Here is a 15,266-nt window from a genome sequence, read left to right on the forward strand (position 1 = left end):
TTGCCTGTGATTTAGATGAGAGAGCAAAAGAGGCATGGAATACTGGCCTGAAGCGGGCCCCGGCTAAAAGACTGGTGATGATCGGTCTATAACCAAAAGAGCTTCATCTTCATAGGATGCTCCTAAAATGTTATTGACAAAAACAGTGTGTGTCAACTAAAACTCGGTTTCCGTGGTAGTTGACCGGATGCCATTTTCTTGATGTTTTTGATGTCGCCGATTCTTGTAATGTCCAGATAGTCCTCCAGGAAAAACATGGCTGGGATGAATTCATTTCTAATGAAAAATATTGAGGAGGAGGGTGAGGGGAACTATAAATAACCACTGAAATGTCACGGAGTCAGTCATTTTTTCCTCTGCAAGTCAGCTTTAACAGTTAAGGTCAAGATAACATTTCCATGTCAATGGTCAGTTACATCAAAATTCTAAAACAGGAAGATTGAATGGAATTTTGGATGATTTTTCTTGTATTCTGCCCAGATTCGACCAATTTATAGTCTCTTCGGTGTGCCAGCTGTGAGTTCCAGTGTTATTTTGGTTAAGCTCTTTGCCAGAGTGGCAAGCTTGGATTGAAGTATCAGGTTATTAAAGGCTATGAAATTAAATTCTCTACCAAACAACAACAAAAAAAAAAATTTCTAGCCTATAGTAATGCCTTTGTATTTCCTTTGATGTGGTTCAATTTGACTTAAATTTTAGCCTAACAATTGCTATACAATTTTGTTTTGTTTTGCTTTCACAAAGTTCTAATCAGTTTAGACTGTAAGCGGTTTGAAATGCCTCTCCAACAGCTTTCCCAGCGTTGCTAATTAGGCTTTAAATCTCTGCTGTCCACAATAGTATCTAGACAAAGAGCAGAGTGTATCTGCTCGCTCCTTGCCACATCTCCCAGCTGTGTGTAATTCTGCTGCGTGTGCAGAAAGTAATCACAGCAGGACAGGTCCTTCAGGCCTTATTTAGACAAAACTCCCATAGCGGCATGTGGGGTCAGGCACATCGTGTTTTGAGGGACTAGATGTATTTGATGGTGAGAACACGAGGCCAGCGGTGCAATGGCCAGGCTGCAAAGCCTGGAGGCACTCGGGCATGGGGGAGAGCTTGGCTTTATCCCCTAGAGCACTTCGTACAGCGGAGTCCTGGGCTCTGATTACGGCTTGTTGGTGCTGCCTCCTGACAGGTTATTATTAATAATAGGTAAAAGTGCAGGCTATCAAAATCCGTGAAGCATTTTTCCTGTCCCCGAGGGATAAAGCTAATAGAATGGGATAGCTTTTAGTGCTACTGAGGTTCTGTAAAACATATGTGTGTGTATATATATACATATATATATCTCCTAACAAATCCTGGCCCAGCTAAAAACAGTCTTTCTGAAATCAGCAAAGCTGGGAGATGATTTATCTCTCGGTAGCGACCTCAGTGGTATGAAGCAATATTAATCTTCGGCGGCATGACTGCCATTGTGCGACTGGGTCTGAGGATTTAACCAGCAGCTCTGTGCCAGCAGTTCTCCTGAGCTGTGGAAGCCTTTAACAACTGTTTAACTCTGGCATTCTGGGAGGGATTTTGAGGGATTTCCTTCAAATTAGAAATCTTTGAAAATCAGCATCTTCCGCCAGGCGTTTGCATTACGCAACGGACTGGAACGCCGGCCAAAGCTCTGGTCGCGCGCTCAGGAGCTCCTCGGATTGAAGAAATCCGAGATGGAAGCAGCCTTATCAGATCATCCCTCGCTGCCAGGGCAGGCTTCCCCGCACGCTCGGCTTCGCTGCCGCGCGTCCCCCGGCGTCGCTCCGGTGACCGGCCTCGTGCCGGCCCGGCGCAACGTGCCCGGCGCCAAGCTGTGGTCCCAGCGCTCCTTCCAGGTGCTCCATGTGGTCTGCAGCACTAGCTAAAACGAGCTGCCCTTGCTACTGTTCACGTAGCACAGTTGCGGGGACCTGCAACTCTTCTGTTTTGATCTCAGTAGACGAGATATGGCAGCGTTTGGAAATGCAGCTGCACCAGAAGGAGAAAGAAATATGGAGGCAATACTGTAAAGAAACAGGAGCTGACTGCCTAGGTTTTTAACAGTGCTTCCATACATAGTACTTGTTAAGGATGCTTTAAATTGTTTGGCTTACTCTAATACTACGTAGGACTATAATTATTGTTGTTGAAAAATTGATATCAGCATGATCTTATTTTGTTTTTTGTTTGTATTTTTTATATATCTTCCATGCTTTTCCAAGCTACCTGTGAGTTTTAGAGGAATATTGCCTCAGATGAAAATATTCTGTGAGTGGGAATTGTTATAGTCACAGGGAGTACTCAGAGTAGTGGTTCAGCTGCTGTTCTTCAGTAGTGCCCTTCCTGAAATCAGACCCTGCTGAACTTTGAGATGTATGCAATTATTATTGCTAAAAAGTGTAATTTTCACTCTTAAAAATACTGTTTCCATCAAGTAACGCTGGACAAGCAAACTACTTAACAAACATTTATGAAACTTATCAGCATCCTGTTCTCATTGGAGTAGGCAACTGCTTTTATAACTGTTTTATTTACAGGTAAACCGAGGCACAAACCATGGACAAGACTTGCATGTGGCAGTTAATTAGATTGAGTGAGGACTAAAATCCAGGGATTTTATCTTCTGGTCCACCTGCAAGTACCTAGTTTGTTGTATTTGTAAGCACTGCCATTTTTAAAGTGACAAAGATCTCAATGTTATTAGAGCAAGGAGTAGCTTTGAGTGCCGGCAAGTAGTTAAGTAATTTCCAACATTACTTGTGGATTCTTGTGGATTTTTTTGGTTGGAAGGAGTCAGTGTGGTTATGGTCTGACATCAAGCCTAATGTATTGCAGGCCATTTAACCCTTGCATGCCTTGAGTTCTCTTGGCTTGTCAGTGTTAGAGTTGCCAAGGGTCTTTAAAATGGTGTTGAGCAACAGAGGAGACATCACCTTCACCTAGCACATGCTTTTCCAAAGTTTAATTATGTTTACTGTTTAAAAAATACATACTTTTTTTTCCAGTTAGCATGGCTAGCTTGTGAGCATGCTGGATCCATTGCCCATCTTGAGGTTGTCTCTCCTTGGTTCAATGCACTCAGGTGGTGACAAAGCCATCCCTTGACCTTCTTCTCATAAGACAAACAAATGAAGAGGTTTTTGCTCACTGTAGAGCGTATTTTCACATGTGCTAATCATCTGCAAAACTCCTTTCTCTAACCCTGTTCCATTTTCATTTGGTATAATGCACATTGGTGTACTCAATTGCTTATCCCTTTACTACTAATTTAAGCCATAAAATATATTTAGTTTTCCTCTAAGACTTGCAGGGCAAGGGACTCCCTCTCACTCTGTAGGCTGAGAGGACTCTGTGCCAGGTTCACCTCCAGCCGCTCCAAAAATGCAAAGCCCAATTAGGTTCATCCCGACAAGAAAAGCAAATTCCAGCAGCGGGGAAGCATGCCAGGCGCGGTATTGCTGCCGTGCTGGGAAAGCCACTAAAAACGGAGCCGAGTGGAAGAACGATTTTAAAGCCACTGAATACAGCAACCTCCAGAGCTTGAGTTGCTGCCATGCAGTCGGTAGCTGGATACCTACCTCACACGACCCGCATCGCACTGACAAGGCTGCCGAGTTGCCAATATCACTTATTCCAGCAACTTTCCTCACCCATCCCAGCAAAATACCCGCTAAAGAGCACTCCCACTGCTTACTGCTGTGTCCAAATGAGGGGTCTTTGCCAGCATATTTCTGGCTGTCAGGGATCGCATCTCTTCCCACCTACAACCCTCTGGCCCAAATGTCAACGCATCGGCCAGGACCCTCCTCCCTACCTGACCTGCCCCTTGGAGAGCTTCACTTCCAGGGCTGGCTCCTGCTCGTCAGGCACCAAGGTTGACACCTGCGTGTCCCCATTCCCTCTGCAGATAGGTGTGAGGGAATTTCGCACAGGCCACTTGCCTTGGCTTTTAGCCATTAATGAAGTAAAAGTAGTGACTGTCTGCCAAGATTTACCTATCTACAGAGACAAATGTCCTTGCAATTGAGGTGGCCAAGGATTTTTTCATCCTGGTGTGGAGGAGGAGGAGAAATCCTGATCTTGGATTTTCCTTTTCTAGAAGAAAAAAAAAAGATAGAAATGTTGAAATTACATCTTGACACTTCACCCCTCCCCCAGGATCTGTTTTATATTTAACTTATAATCCAATTGTATATTTACAGACTCGTAACCTAAATGAAACCATTTGAAACTATTTGAAGTGTGGTGTTTCAATTGACCTGATCTAATTGGGGGTTTATAAATTCACCAGGCATCTCGAGATTCAAGTGTTCTGTCTTCACTTAAGTATGGAAATATTTTCAAGCCTCAAAAATTATCCCACAATGGGGAAAATGTCTCCTGCCCCGCTGTCCTCATAATCTGAGGAAATGAAGAATGGAGTCACAAGATTTGAAGCAATTCACTTATCACACTTTACTAAGTTACACTTCAACTACGATAGTTGACCACGTGCCTGTTTTTAACACAACAGTCACTTGATTCCCAGAGCTGGCACCTCCTCCGCTGTGCAGCTACTCCAAAAGCTTTCAGAAAGCGAGCTCATGTCCCTGTGCGTGGTCTCCTTCAGAGTGCAGGAGAGGTTATTTCTGTTCATTAGAGCTCCAAATTCATTGCCAATATGTAAAAAAATAACTAAGCTCTATATGGCTTTTCTTTTCCTGTTTATTGCTAGCTCATTGCAGGAGAGATGTTTGTGATGTTACCTGAAGTTTGGTTATGAGGGGTTATAATCTCCAAAATCAGGGAGGCAGGATGTGCCCCAGGCCACAGTCTGCCCGAGTGTCACTGCAACACTGCTCCCTCCAAACCAGTTGCTGGCCAGTTTTCGGATTCAACCACTTCCAGTCTTTAAGGGCTCTTGCACCCTGGAATACTTCTCAGCAGCCTGGTTTTTCATTTCACATTTAAGTCTGCCATCAGTGAAGCACTTTTCTCTGCCGCTGATTGTGCTGCACATGTTTAATACTCTTAATTTTTACCCACAGGCTGATGCTTTGATGCCCTAGTCATTTGAGTTATTCTTTGCATGTTTTTGGTGTATCTTTGCCTGGGGTTGTTTCTTCTACCAGTTCACCAGAGTGCATTCTTCTCCCCAGGTGAGATGCCCTTCCATAGGTGTGCATAAGCAGTTCTTCAGTCAAGAGACCTGAACCCCAAACTCAGTCTTCCCAAATCTTTATTGTTATTTGAGGCAGTGCTTTAATGTTGGACCAATCTTCAGTTTAGAAGTGGATTACATCAATCATTCTTTCCCCAACCTTTTCAAAACCCAAAAAAAGAAAAAAAAAAGCAAGATTTGTCTAAAGGCAAAAAAAGCCTCCAAAATAGGGAGAGCGTTCCTTGCCTTTTAGCCAAAACCCCAGCAAAATGATGATAAACTTCCCATCCAGCCCCCAGTGGATTTGTTGGCCATATCCTTATGACTTTCCACCATATCCCTAAGGCTCGGTGTTTCCTAGCTGGCTCTTAACCTTTATCCTCTGCGTTTTACTTTGGCCCTCTGCACTGCTCTTCAGAGGCGCCCGGCTCTGACTGTTGATTACAGGGAGGGGTGGCAATGGCAGCTTGGGAGAAAAGAGAAAAACAGGGCTGTCATTTTTATTTATTTATTTCATGTTATTTGGCTTTCTGGAGGCCTGAAAGCTCCAGGAGGTGCTAGAAAAGTGAAACAGGCTGCAAAGGGGACCAAAAATCCTGCAGCCAAACTTACAATCCTGCAGCAATTCTATTCCCATAATGTGCAGAAATACCTTTGTGCAGGTTGTTAGCTGCTGGGGCAGCATTTAGGCATGTGGGATAACCTGATTAGAGAATCAAAGAAAACCCTGTTAGCTCCACAGGCCAAATCCTGCCTTACAGCAACCTGATGTCAAATGGGTGTGAATCAAGGCAGCTTTCCCTTTGGCATCTTCTGGTAACACCTTGAAGAGAAGTGTTTCAGCCAGGGTTCTAATAGGGAAAGAGACTTAAGCAAATATACTCCCAGACAGGGAGTGAGCTGGAGTCTGAAACTAATGACTTTGTTTTTCCTTACCGGTACAGACTTGGAAGGATGAAAAGAATAAATTTCTCAGGAGAGATTTTTAGGTTGTATGGAGTCTAGTTGGGAGTTGAGGAACTTAAAATGCTTGTCTTGCTTAGCTGCAGGAATGTCAAGCAGTGTGACTGCACTAAGATTTGAGAGCAGAAGACTTGCATTTTCCAAAGGCATAATCCAGAGGCAAGATTGCCTGATGTCTTGGTCACCACAAAGCTCCCACCAAAGTCAATTGCTTAAGTTATGCAACATGTCAGACAAAATGATTATAATGACCCCTTGCAGTCTTATACTCTGGATGTCCAGAATGTGTGAGTAGGAGTTGTATTAGATCTGTAGTGAAAGCATTTCCAGACCACACTGGGATTAAGTACATATATAAACTCTTGGAAGATTGGGTCTTTAGACTGTAAATGCCTCTGGGTGAGGATGATATTTGCTTCTGTGTCCGTTGAGTGTCATAAGAGCTCCACACTTGATTGCACACTTCATAAAACTGTGAAGAAGTAGTACAGGCAATACTTATCCTGCGGATCCATCTGGCAGCAGGGTTGAGACTCCACATCCCCTCAGTTGTTTGTGTTATCGGCTCTAGTCCGGGCAGTCCCTGGTTTGCTGAGGCCTGTGCTTATCCCTCGTCACGTTGCTGGGTGAATTACGGTTGCTGATTTCTGCTCTGTTCAGAGTACCAGGTAGATTTTATTCAGTTTTGCTTCATTTTGCTTTCTGGAGTGCTGTTACATCAGCTGTTTTAATGGGCTATGGGAACTGCCTTAGCAGATCAGTTCCTGATGTGCAGGTAAGCCGTGGGTTTCCTGGATGTGTTGTGGATGTTCAGAACTTACCAGAACACAAAAGCGATCAGGAAAGTTCATGGGAGAAGCGTCCCCTCAAGGTTATTAAATGCAGAGATGGCAACTCTGGCTCAGGAAGTTCCTCAGCCAGAAATCGCTGGAGCCTGGGAGCGTAGCCGAAGGAATTACTGTGTTTTGCTTGCCCTGTTCCCTCGGCCTCTGTTGCTGTACAGTATTGGAAACAACGGGCAAGAAGCAGTTTGGTGATGCAAACACTTGGTACCAACTATTTAGAAGCTGTCATAGAGGATGCGTTAGTGAGTGGCACCGTCCTACTTCAGTGTCTGCAGATATGCAGCATTCCCTCCTTGGCAACCCAAGGAACAGCGTGAGCATGGACTGAGATGATGTGATCTGCTTATGCAAGGCAAAGTAGTAAATTTGCCAGGTTATTTCTCCAAGGAGAAAATTTTTTGACCTTGCTTTTTCTGGCATACCAGCCGCTGCTATAATGATGATGATGGTGACAGCAACCAGGCAGAAAGGCCAGCAATAATTCTTTCCTGCCCATTATTACAAGGCAGAAAGCAAAACCCAGCCTGAAACCAACCCCAGTCTGGCTGTGTTCTCTTTACAAATGTGTTAGGCAGTTCTCATATGGGTTGAGACTTTTCGGGGCTTTTCCTGCTGACCTTTCCAGAAAACAATCCTTTTGATCTTCTGATACGAACCTGTGTATTTATATATAGTTTGGAGGCTATAAGTCTATTTGTGTCTTAACAGTGATTTGCAGCCCAGAAGAAATGTCCAATAGCGTATGTCTGAGTTTAAAAGTAACCTCTCTGAGCTCCTGGGTGATTCATCTCCTGACAATACGTTTTGGCTGTACATGTAAGGACTGGATCTTGCCCCGAGAAGAAGCAATAACAGTGCGGTCAGTCAAAGCATTACTTTCCCTGGGAATTTTGTTGCATGAGGAAGCAGAAGAGGTTTAGCCTTCCTCTGTTTGTCAACATGATCTGCCTTTCAGTAGCTTTTTGTATTTTTGTCCAATTCAATCTTTTCATTGCTCTCCCTCTCCTTTTCTATATATGCCAGCAATTGCAGACTTCCTGCTTCATCCAAGATTGAAACATTTGTTGTTAACATTATTTGATAAATCCAGACATATCAAACAAGGGTAGCGAGTGAAGTTTTCTTTCCCAAAGTCCAGTGAAATAAGCCAACCCAGCTTGCCACAGTTTTATCTGTCTTGAATGCACCTTCAGTTCACAGTGTGCATCCTTCGGGTGTTTGGTTTGTAAGGGCACTTTGCACAACTGAGAGGCTGGTGTGCTCCACAGACAGCCATTTGAAGCCAACTTACGTTGCTGTTTTTGTAACTGACTGCAGGGGCAAATGAGGTTGGAATTAGGTGAATCATTCAATGGAGCCCACTTGAAAGGTAGGGTTTTGGCTTCACTGCTTCAGGAACAAGCTGGTATGTAAAACCCACGAGCCAAGGAGCGTGGCCCTGGAACTGACATTTGACAGTCATTATCTCAGACATCTAGGGCCAGAGATAAATGAGCACTCTAGATCATTCTGAGCTCCTGTCCTCATAGGGCTTTTCATCACAGACATAGCTTCTTTTCTCCCTAGGCACAACAGAAGTCTCCCTGGTAGGAGGGAAAGATCAAGATTTACTTGCAAGGCAAAATGTAAGGAGAGGCAGATTGCTGGAGAGGTGGACTGACAGAGCAGTTAAGGGGTCTCTGTATAGCCCTGGAGTGCGAGCTCAAGCTTTGCTCTGACACATCCTGCAGGTTTTCTCTAATCCACTCAGTTGCACAAGGTTTTTCAGGTAGGACAGTCTCACAGCAAACATGCAGATGTGCAGACTACGTTACTTTCTCATGTGCTGATGAGTACACACAGCAGCTGCTGTCATATCTCAGATACAGTCGCCTGATGAGCCATCTCCGATCATTTACCAGGCCCTGGTCTTCTCTCAGCAATTACTCTGTTTTTCGTTCCTGCTATGGACCTGACCTGAACACTGTGTTGTTGTCGTCATAGTCTTTGGGGACTGTATTGCACTTGTCTAGACTGTACTGCACTTATCTGGAAGAGATGAAAAGAAAGTACCTAAAGCTTCTCTGTAGACCAGCAGCCTCCAGCTCATCTGACCTTTATGTATGTCCTGCTGACGCAGTGTTCATATCTGCTGTGTGTGTTTTCTCTACAGAACACGTTGGAGCAATGCAGTGTCTGTGCAAAGCCCATCATGGAAAGGATACTCCGAGCTACTGGGAAGGCCTACCATCCCCACTGCTTCACCTGTGTGATGTGCCACCGCAGCCTGGATGGGATCCCCTTCACCGTGGATGCCGGTGGGAACATCCACTGCATCGAGGATTTCCACAAGTATGGCCCTAGCTGCTCTCCATGGCTTTGCTTATTGTTTTTGTCTCTTGTTCCTAAAAATCCTGTATCCAGAGATTTTTTTTGTCCTGTATCCAGAGAAATCTGAGCACTCCGCCACGTTCAGGACTCTTAAGTACATGGAGCTTTGCTCCAAGCCTGCACACTGTGGCATACAAGATTAATTGGTTAGTGGTTGGTGCTACTTGATCTCTGTTTTCCTTAGGTCTGAATTTATAGATAATCTTCTGCGTTCCCCCCTGCCTTACTGCACACTGCAGCATGTGCTCATTTCCCTGTGCTGGTTGTACCTGCACTTCCACATCAGTGTCTGCCTCCCTTCTTTCTCGGAGCAATTAAGAGAGGTCCTGCTCAGTTGCCCTCTGCAGGTGTTTGCTTTCAGGCTAGAGGAGTCTAACTGGCCGTGGGATGCTCACAGCTACTCTTGTTTCTAGTTGCTAATTAGCTTTTTAAAAGTGCTAAAAATACAGCCCTGGTAATAATTTATAGTGAAACTGCTATTTAAGGTAAGTTGAAAGGTACAGTTGCAAGTAGTTTCTGTCACTGCCACCACTACCACCCCCGTCATCACAGCTAATCTAAGCAAGACAGGTAGATATAATCAGAGCACAAATGTTTCCCCCTCATGGAAAAGACAGACACATTACACCCCTCAATTAAAAGAGAAAATCAATCCTGACAAATGTGAGTTTACATCGCAACCATTTATCTCCTAATTTCTGAGAGGGTAGACTTAATTAGAGCCTCGTGACATCAGTGTGTGGGCCTGAAAGCTCAGAACAGCAGGCTGATTTGACGGAAAGGAAACAGCCGCAGTCAGGCAGCGCGGTGAACTCCAACATGGGAACGTTCTCTGTGGCTTAGATGGGCCAGGCTAATTGGCAGGTGCTGGAGCGGCTGCCTGTTGTCTTCCTTTCTGCAGATCATGTGCAAGGTAAAATTCAGTCATGAGCAGATGCTGAAAAGAAGGTTGAAACATCAGTCAGGATCCCAGAGGATTTTCCTCCCCCCCCTCCCCCCCTTCCCCCCAATGTCATTTGGAGGCTTCTCCTTCCCCAAGTGCTGCAAGGCAGGGGCTCAGATGCCTTCAGAAGAAAGGTTGGGACAAGAGCTGATGTCCCACCTTGAAGTCTTTTGGTCATAGCTGAATCTGTATGTTAGGAGTCTTAGTTGGAAGTGGTTGTCTGTCGGTCTGAGGAAAGGACACCAAATCCGTGAGTGAAAGACTAAGGCAAAGATCATGGGAATAGCCAGAGATTCATCAGATGCCCAGACTGCCTCTACCAGGCTACCACACAGTCCACAGCATGTGAGCCAGCCCATTTGTAACTGGCTGGGGAGGAAGAGCCTCCCCCACCTGCAGTTCAGAAGCCACTTAGCTACCCCCTGAGCTCGGAGCCCCCAGGCACCTCCAAGTGCCCTGATATCAGTAAGAGTCATCTGCAGTTCACTGCCGTTGGTGTTTGGCCCATAATGAATTAACCACAGTGGCCTGGACAGAGAAATGTTGAAGTATTTTTAAGCACCAGGTTTGAGCTAAATATCCCAAGGAAGTGCCTGCATGAAGCAGCATATAATTAACTGCGATTACAGCTCCGGTCATATCATGATCCATTTAAGTTATTTTTCAGAGCACTCACTACAGCCACTGTTTAATTCATTTTTTCATTAGATTGCAGCTACACAGACATCTTTCATCTGCTGCCAGTGAAATTAATATTTTTCTTTATTCTTGCTACAGATAGATTTTTTTTTTAAGCTAGTTAATTCTGGGGTGGTTCATGTGACAGGCTGGGTGGCAGAGTCAATCTTTCCTAGGCGTTTCAGAAGAAAAGGGCCTTTGATCTCCTCATGTTCTGATGTTTGCTGTAAGCATTGCCCTCTGTCACTCCGTAGCCCATGACCCTGGCTCTCATTAAATAGCAACAGATTCTGCAGGTATAAGTTTCTTTCTTGTGAACAGAATTTGCAGCCAGAGAATTGCTACCCATAGGATTTTCACCAAAAGAGTGAATAAAGGTTCACTATAGACTCTTCTCATGTATTCCCAATTATCTGGGAGCAGAGATGGTAACTTCTCATGGGCAGTGAGGGGGAGCAAAACCAGAGATAATACAAAACACATAGATTAGCCAGAAAGGCATAGAGTGGAGGATATAGGAGGGAAAATAAAGGTTGGTGCTTCTCTTGATCTCTGTGCTAACCCTTATTTGAGCCAATCCCTTCATACTGCTAGTGACTGGGACGCTATAACCCTGACGTAGACTAACTAGGAAAGGGAGCACTGATGTCCTTGCACCCAGACCCATTTCCTTCCAAGCCTGCATAATGGATTAAAGAGTAACTGAGTTGATTCTAGGTAGAAAATGCAGCTGGTCAGGTTTGCTCTGATACTTCCTGAGCATAAAACTGAGCCCAGCTAGAGGTGTATCCCTGTGTGCTTAATGGGAATTGTGTTGAGTTGTGTTGATTGGATGAATGGAAACCCTCAAGAAATTAGTGTGGGACCCATCTTTTTGCTCTCACAGTTAAGACTTTTGTATCTTTGTTCCACGTCCATTTTTTAATGTTTCAGTATTTGGGTTTTTTTTTTTCATGCAAAATGCTTTTGGAGCATCCTGGTGGTCTTTCCTACTCATTAGGTGTTCCATGGACTTTCCTAAAGTTACACTAAGATTGAGCCTAAGTGTTGCAGGAATGAAGAGATATCAGAGTCATGGGCACTCAGTAGAATTGTTACTTAGGACAAATAGAATACGCTTTTCTGCTTCTCCTAATAGTCTATAAAATGTTCTTTAATATTGTGCAAGGCTCAAATTGAGTTGTAAGGCTACAGTGCTCCTTCCTGGCACTGAGGAGGCAAGTACGTGTGGGTGCAAACTGTGATATATGCATATGTGTGTATGTGTGTTTGTATATATGGCCACGTTTCCAGCTTGCTGGTGCAGTTGGCAAAGACTTCAGCTCTGAGTTTGAGAATGACTAGGACCATCTCTGCTCTGTTAAAGGAAATTTGCACCAAGGTGTTCAGTGTGTAAGGAGCCTATTATGCCAGCCCCAGGACAAGAAGAGACCGTACGCATTGTGGCCTTGGATCGTGACTTCCATGTCCAGTGCTACCGGTGCGAGGTTAGTATTCTAACCACATGAAGGCAAGAAAACAAAGGTTGGCTTAATTTCATCACAGTCTCATGTTACATACAGGACAGGCATACCCTATTTGTAACAATGGTTCTAAAATCAAATTACTTGACTGACTTCAGCACGCAAGGAATTTTTCTTCATTTATATCAGCACAAATGAGAAGAAAATCAGATCCCTTGTTTATAACAGGTTCATTAGGAGAGCAAGAGAATGTGACTCAGTTAATTAGAGCTTAATATTTGAGAACATCATAAATTATAGCTTGGACACAAACGTTGCTCGTGTTTATGTTCTTAAAATGAGTGCTAATGCATGTTAGAATTTGAGCAAGATTGTACAGGAAACTCAGCATATGGCTCTGGGTTGAAGAATTTTAATGGACACATAAACATGATCGTTCTTGTTTTGCGCAGTGCTTTTTGTGCTACTTTCCTGTTCGGTTTCATTATGCACAACGTATAATTTTGACTGTAAGAATCTGAAGACAAAGAAGAAAAATCACCTTAAAGCAATTAACATGTGGTAACAGCTGTGTTAGGGAACCTTCAAGAATTTTTCAGTGCAAGTGTTACTTCTTGGATAATATATCAGCCAGATGGCAGGGAAAGAAAATGAGACCAAACATATTTCTTATCGCAGTTGCAGATTTTAATAACTTCAACTGGAAAGGATGAACTAATGCGTAAAGGTCTAGGCAGAGACTTGAGACATCTGGTTTGATTCTCACTTCTGACATTGTCTTCCAAGGTACATATCAGCCTCTTGCTTGGGCCCAGTTTTTAAAGACATTCCTGCAATCAATTTTGCAGAGCCTAACTTGTAATGTGGCAAGTCCCAACCTTGGCTGATGAGTCCCCACCTAAGCTTGCCCCATACACCTGAATAGCAGAGGTAGTTGCAGCGGAGAGCACAAGACATGGACACTCACACAGCTCCACGATGGCCAAGGCCCAGAACTGTACAGTATTAGCTTGGAGCACGATCTCACAGGCAGTTAAGTGGCTTGGAGCATTCATTTGCTGGCTAAGAAGTCACTGCACTGTGATCTCTGCATGACACAGAGGTTCCCACAGGAACTGCAGGTCAGTAAGACAATTAAAAATCAGAACTAGGCTCCCAAATCAGGAAGGCAGAGTAGTCCCTGTGGCACAGTATCTGAAAATCTTTTTGCATTTTGGCCTTCATGTCCATATGCCTCAACTCTCTATTTCAAAAGGAACAATATTTTCTCTTCGTTTCCATCTCTTTTTTTACCAGGGGGGCCAGGGGGATGGCCTCCAAGAAAACTGTAATCCCCTCAGGTCTGTCAGAAATTCTTGGATAAATGACTGCCTGACTACATCAGGAGGGCAAATTCCTGAGGGCAAAATTCCTAGTAGCTGTATTTAGATTCTAAGGTCTCTGGAGCAAGGTTTGGGACTTCCAGTGGGGTGTCTTGTGCAGCTGCCCCAGAAAAATTCTCCTTTTGGTCACAGCTTTTTGGCCCAGCTGCAGTATGAGTACAGCTGACAGGTCTGCTAAAGGTTTGTGTGTTGACTCTTCCAAAGGAGATTACCCGTAGTCAGATAATAGTACCGAACTTCCTTCACAAGGATGCTTCTTTTTTGCATTAATAAATAGGTGCTAAGTTGGATGTTTTCTCTAGTTCTAAAGACCTTTCCTTCCTCAAAAATGTGAAGGGGAAAAAATCTCATATTATTTTCAGCTGGATTAAGTATAGCAGAGAGCTTGGTAACCCATCTTCTCTGCAGCATTGTCTCTTATCAGGAAATGGCTTAATCATGAACAACATCACATACCTCGGCTTCATGCTTTACACTGACTCGTGCTAGATCCTGTTAAGGTGGAGAATGAGGAGAGAGATTCTCTGGCTAACAGATTCTTTGTTGAACTTGTTCTTTTCTCTTTTTCATTTTATTTTTTCTATTTGTTTATCACACCAGGACTGTGGTGGCCTCCTGTCTGAAGGGGACAATCAGGGCTGTTACCCTCTGGATGGACACATCCTTTGCAAGACCTGCAACTCAGCTCGGATCCAGGCTCTTACTGCTAAGGCCAGCACTGATCTCTGAATATCGACTGTGACCCTCCCCAGTCTGCCTGTTGGGAGAATTGCACAAGCTTTGCATGATTTCTTTCCAACCTAGGGCCTAAGTCTTTGCTTGAAAAAAAAAAAAAAAAAAAAAAAGAAGAAGGTTTTGGAGCAAGAGGGCAGTTTTAAAGGCCATTTTCAGATCACCTGCGATAGGCACCTAATTTAGATGTGACTATTTAGATGAGTGGTGAGTCAGATCACCTGCTATCTCTGCGGTTAAAAGAGGGAAGGGGTCATAGCGCTAAAGTTAGGTGCCTATGGAAGGAGGTCTGAACACAGTTCTAATGATATTTCTGAAAAGCTGTTTGATTCCTGACTCCCAAGAGGCACACGAAGGTGTCTGAGCTAGCTACTTCTCCCAGGTCCTCTTGAGAACCTGGTCCAGTTCCCTTTGAAGTCTTAGGCACCTTCCTATCAACCTCAGTGGGAACTGGATCATGAGCAGAAGTAACTCCGCTGTAATAGAAGGTGCAAAACCAGGGTGAGAGTAGAACCGCATCTCTCTCATCGCTACCAAAACTATAGGCAACTTCAAACATACAGAAGAGTGTTGATGTGATCGCATATCTTTAGAACACAGATCTGTTATTTGCATATTTTTCTTAGGCCCTTCCTTGTCTCCATTCCCTTCCAGTTTAATAAGTTCTTTTTTTTCCTTTTCTTATGAAATTATATTTTGCTACTGCATAAATATATTTGGTAGTGATGCTTCCAATTCACAGAT

At 44.0% G+C, this 15,266-nt stretch overlaps 1 protein-coding gene across 1 annotated transcript in view; it reads left to right on the forward strand.

Annotated features, from left to right (window-relative positions):
- Positions 1 to 14,932, forward strand: part of LPP (LIM domain containing preferred translocation partner in lipoma) — a 295,572-nt gene extending 280,640 nt beyond the window's left edge. The window contains exons 9-11 of the mRNA XM_088525533.1: positions 9,107 to 9,285; positions 12,312 to 12,432; positions 14,391 to 14,932. Of these exons, the coding sequence (XP_088381659.1) occupies positions 9,107 to 9,285; positions 12,312 to 12,432; positions 14,391 to 14,519 (429 nt within the window). The 3' untranslated portion in view covers positions 14,520 to 14,932. The remainder of the gene's footprint in view (positions 1 to 9,106; positions 9,286 to 12,311; positions 12,433 to 14,390) is intronic.
- The last annotated feature ends 334 nt before the right edge of the window (positions 14,933 to 15,266 follow it).

This window comes from Tinamus guttatus, unplaced genomic scaffold (assembly GCF_059628265.1).
Source record: "Tinamus guttatus ecotype Peru unplaced genomic scaffold, ASM5962826v1 Tinamus_guttatus_pri_ptg000227l, whole genome shotgun sequence".
In the NCBI taxonomy this organism is placed as follows: domain Eukaryota; kingdom Metazoa; phylum Chordata; class Aves; order Tinamiformes; family Tinamidae; genus Tinamus; species Tinamus guttatus.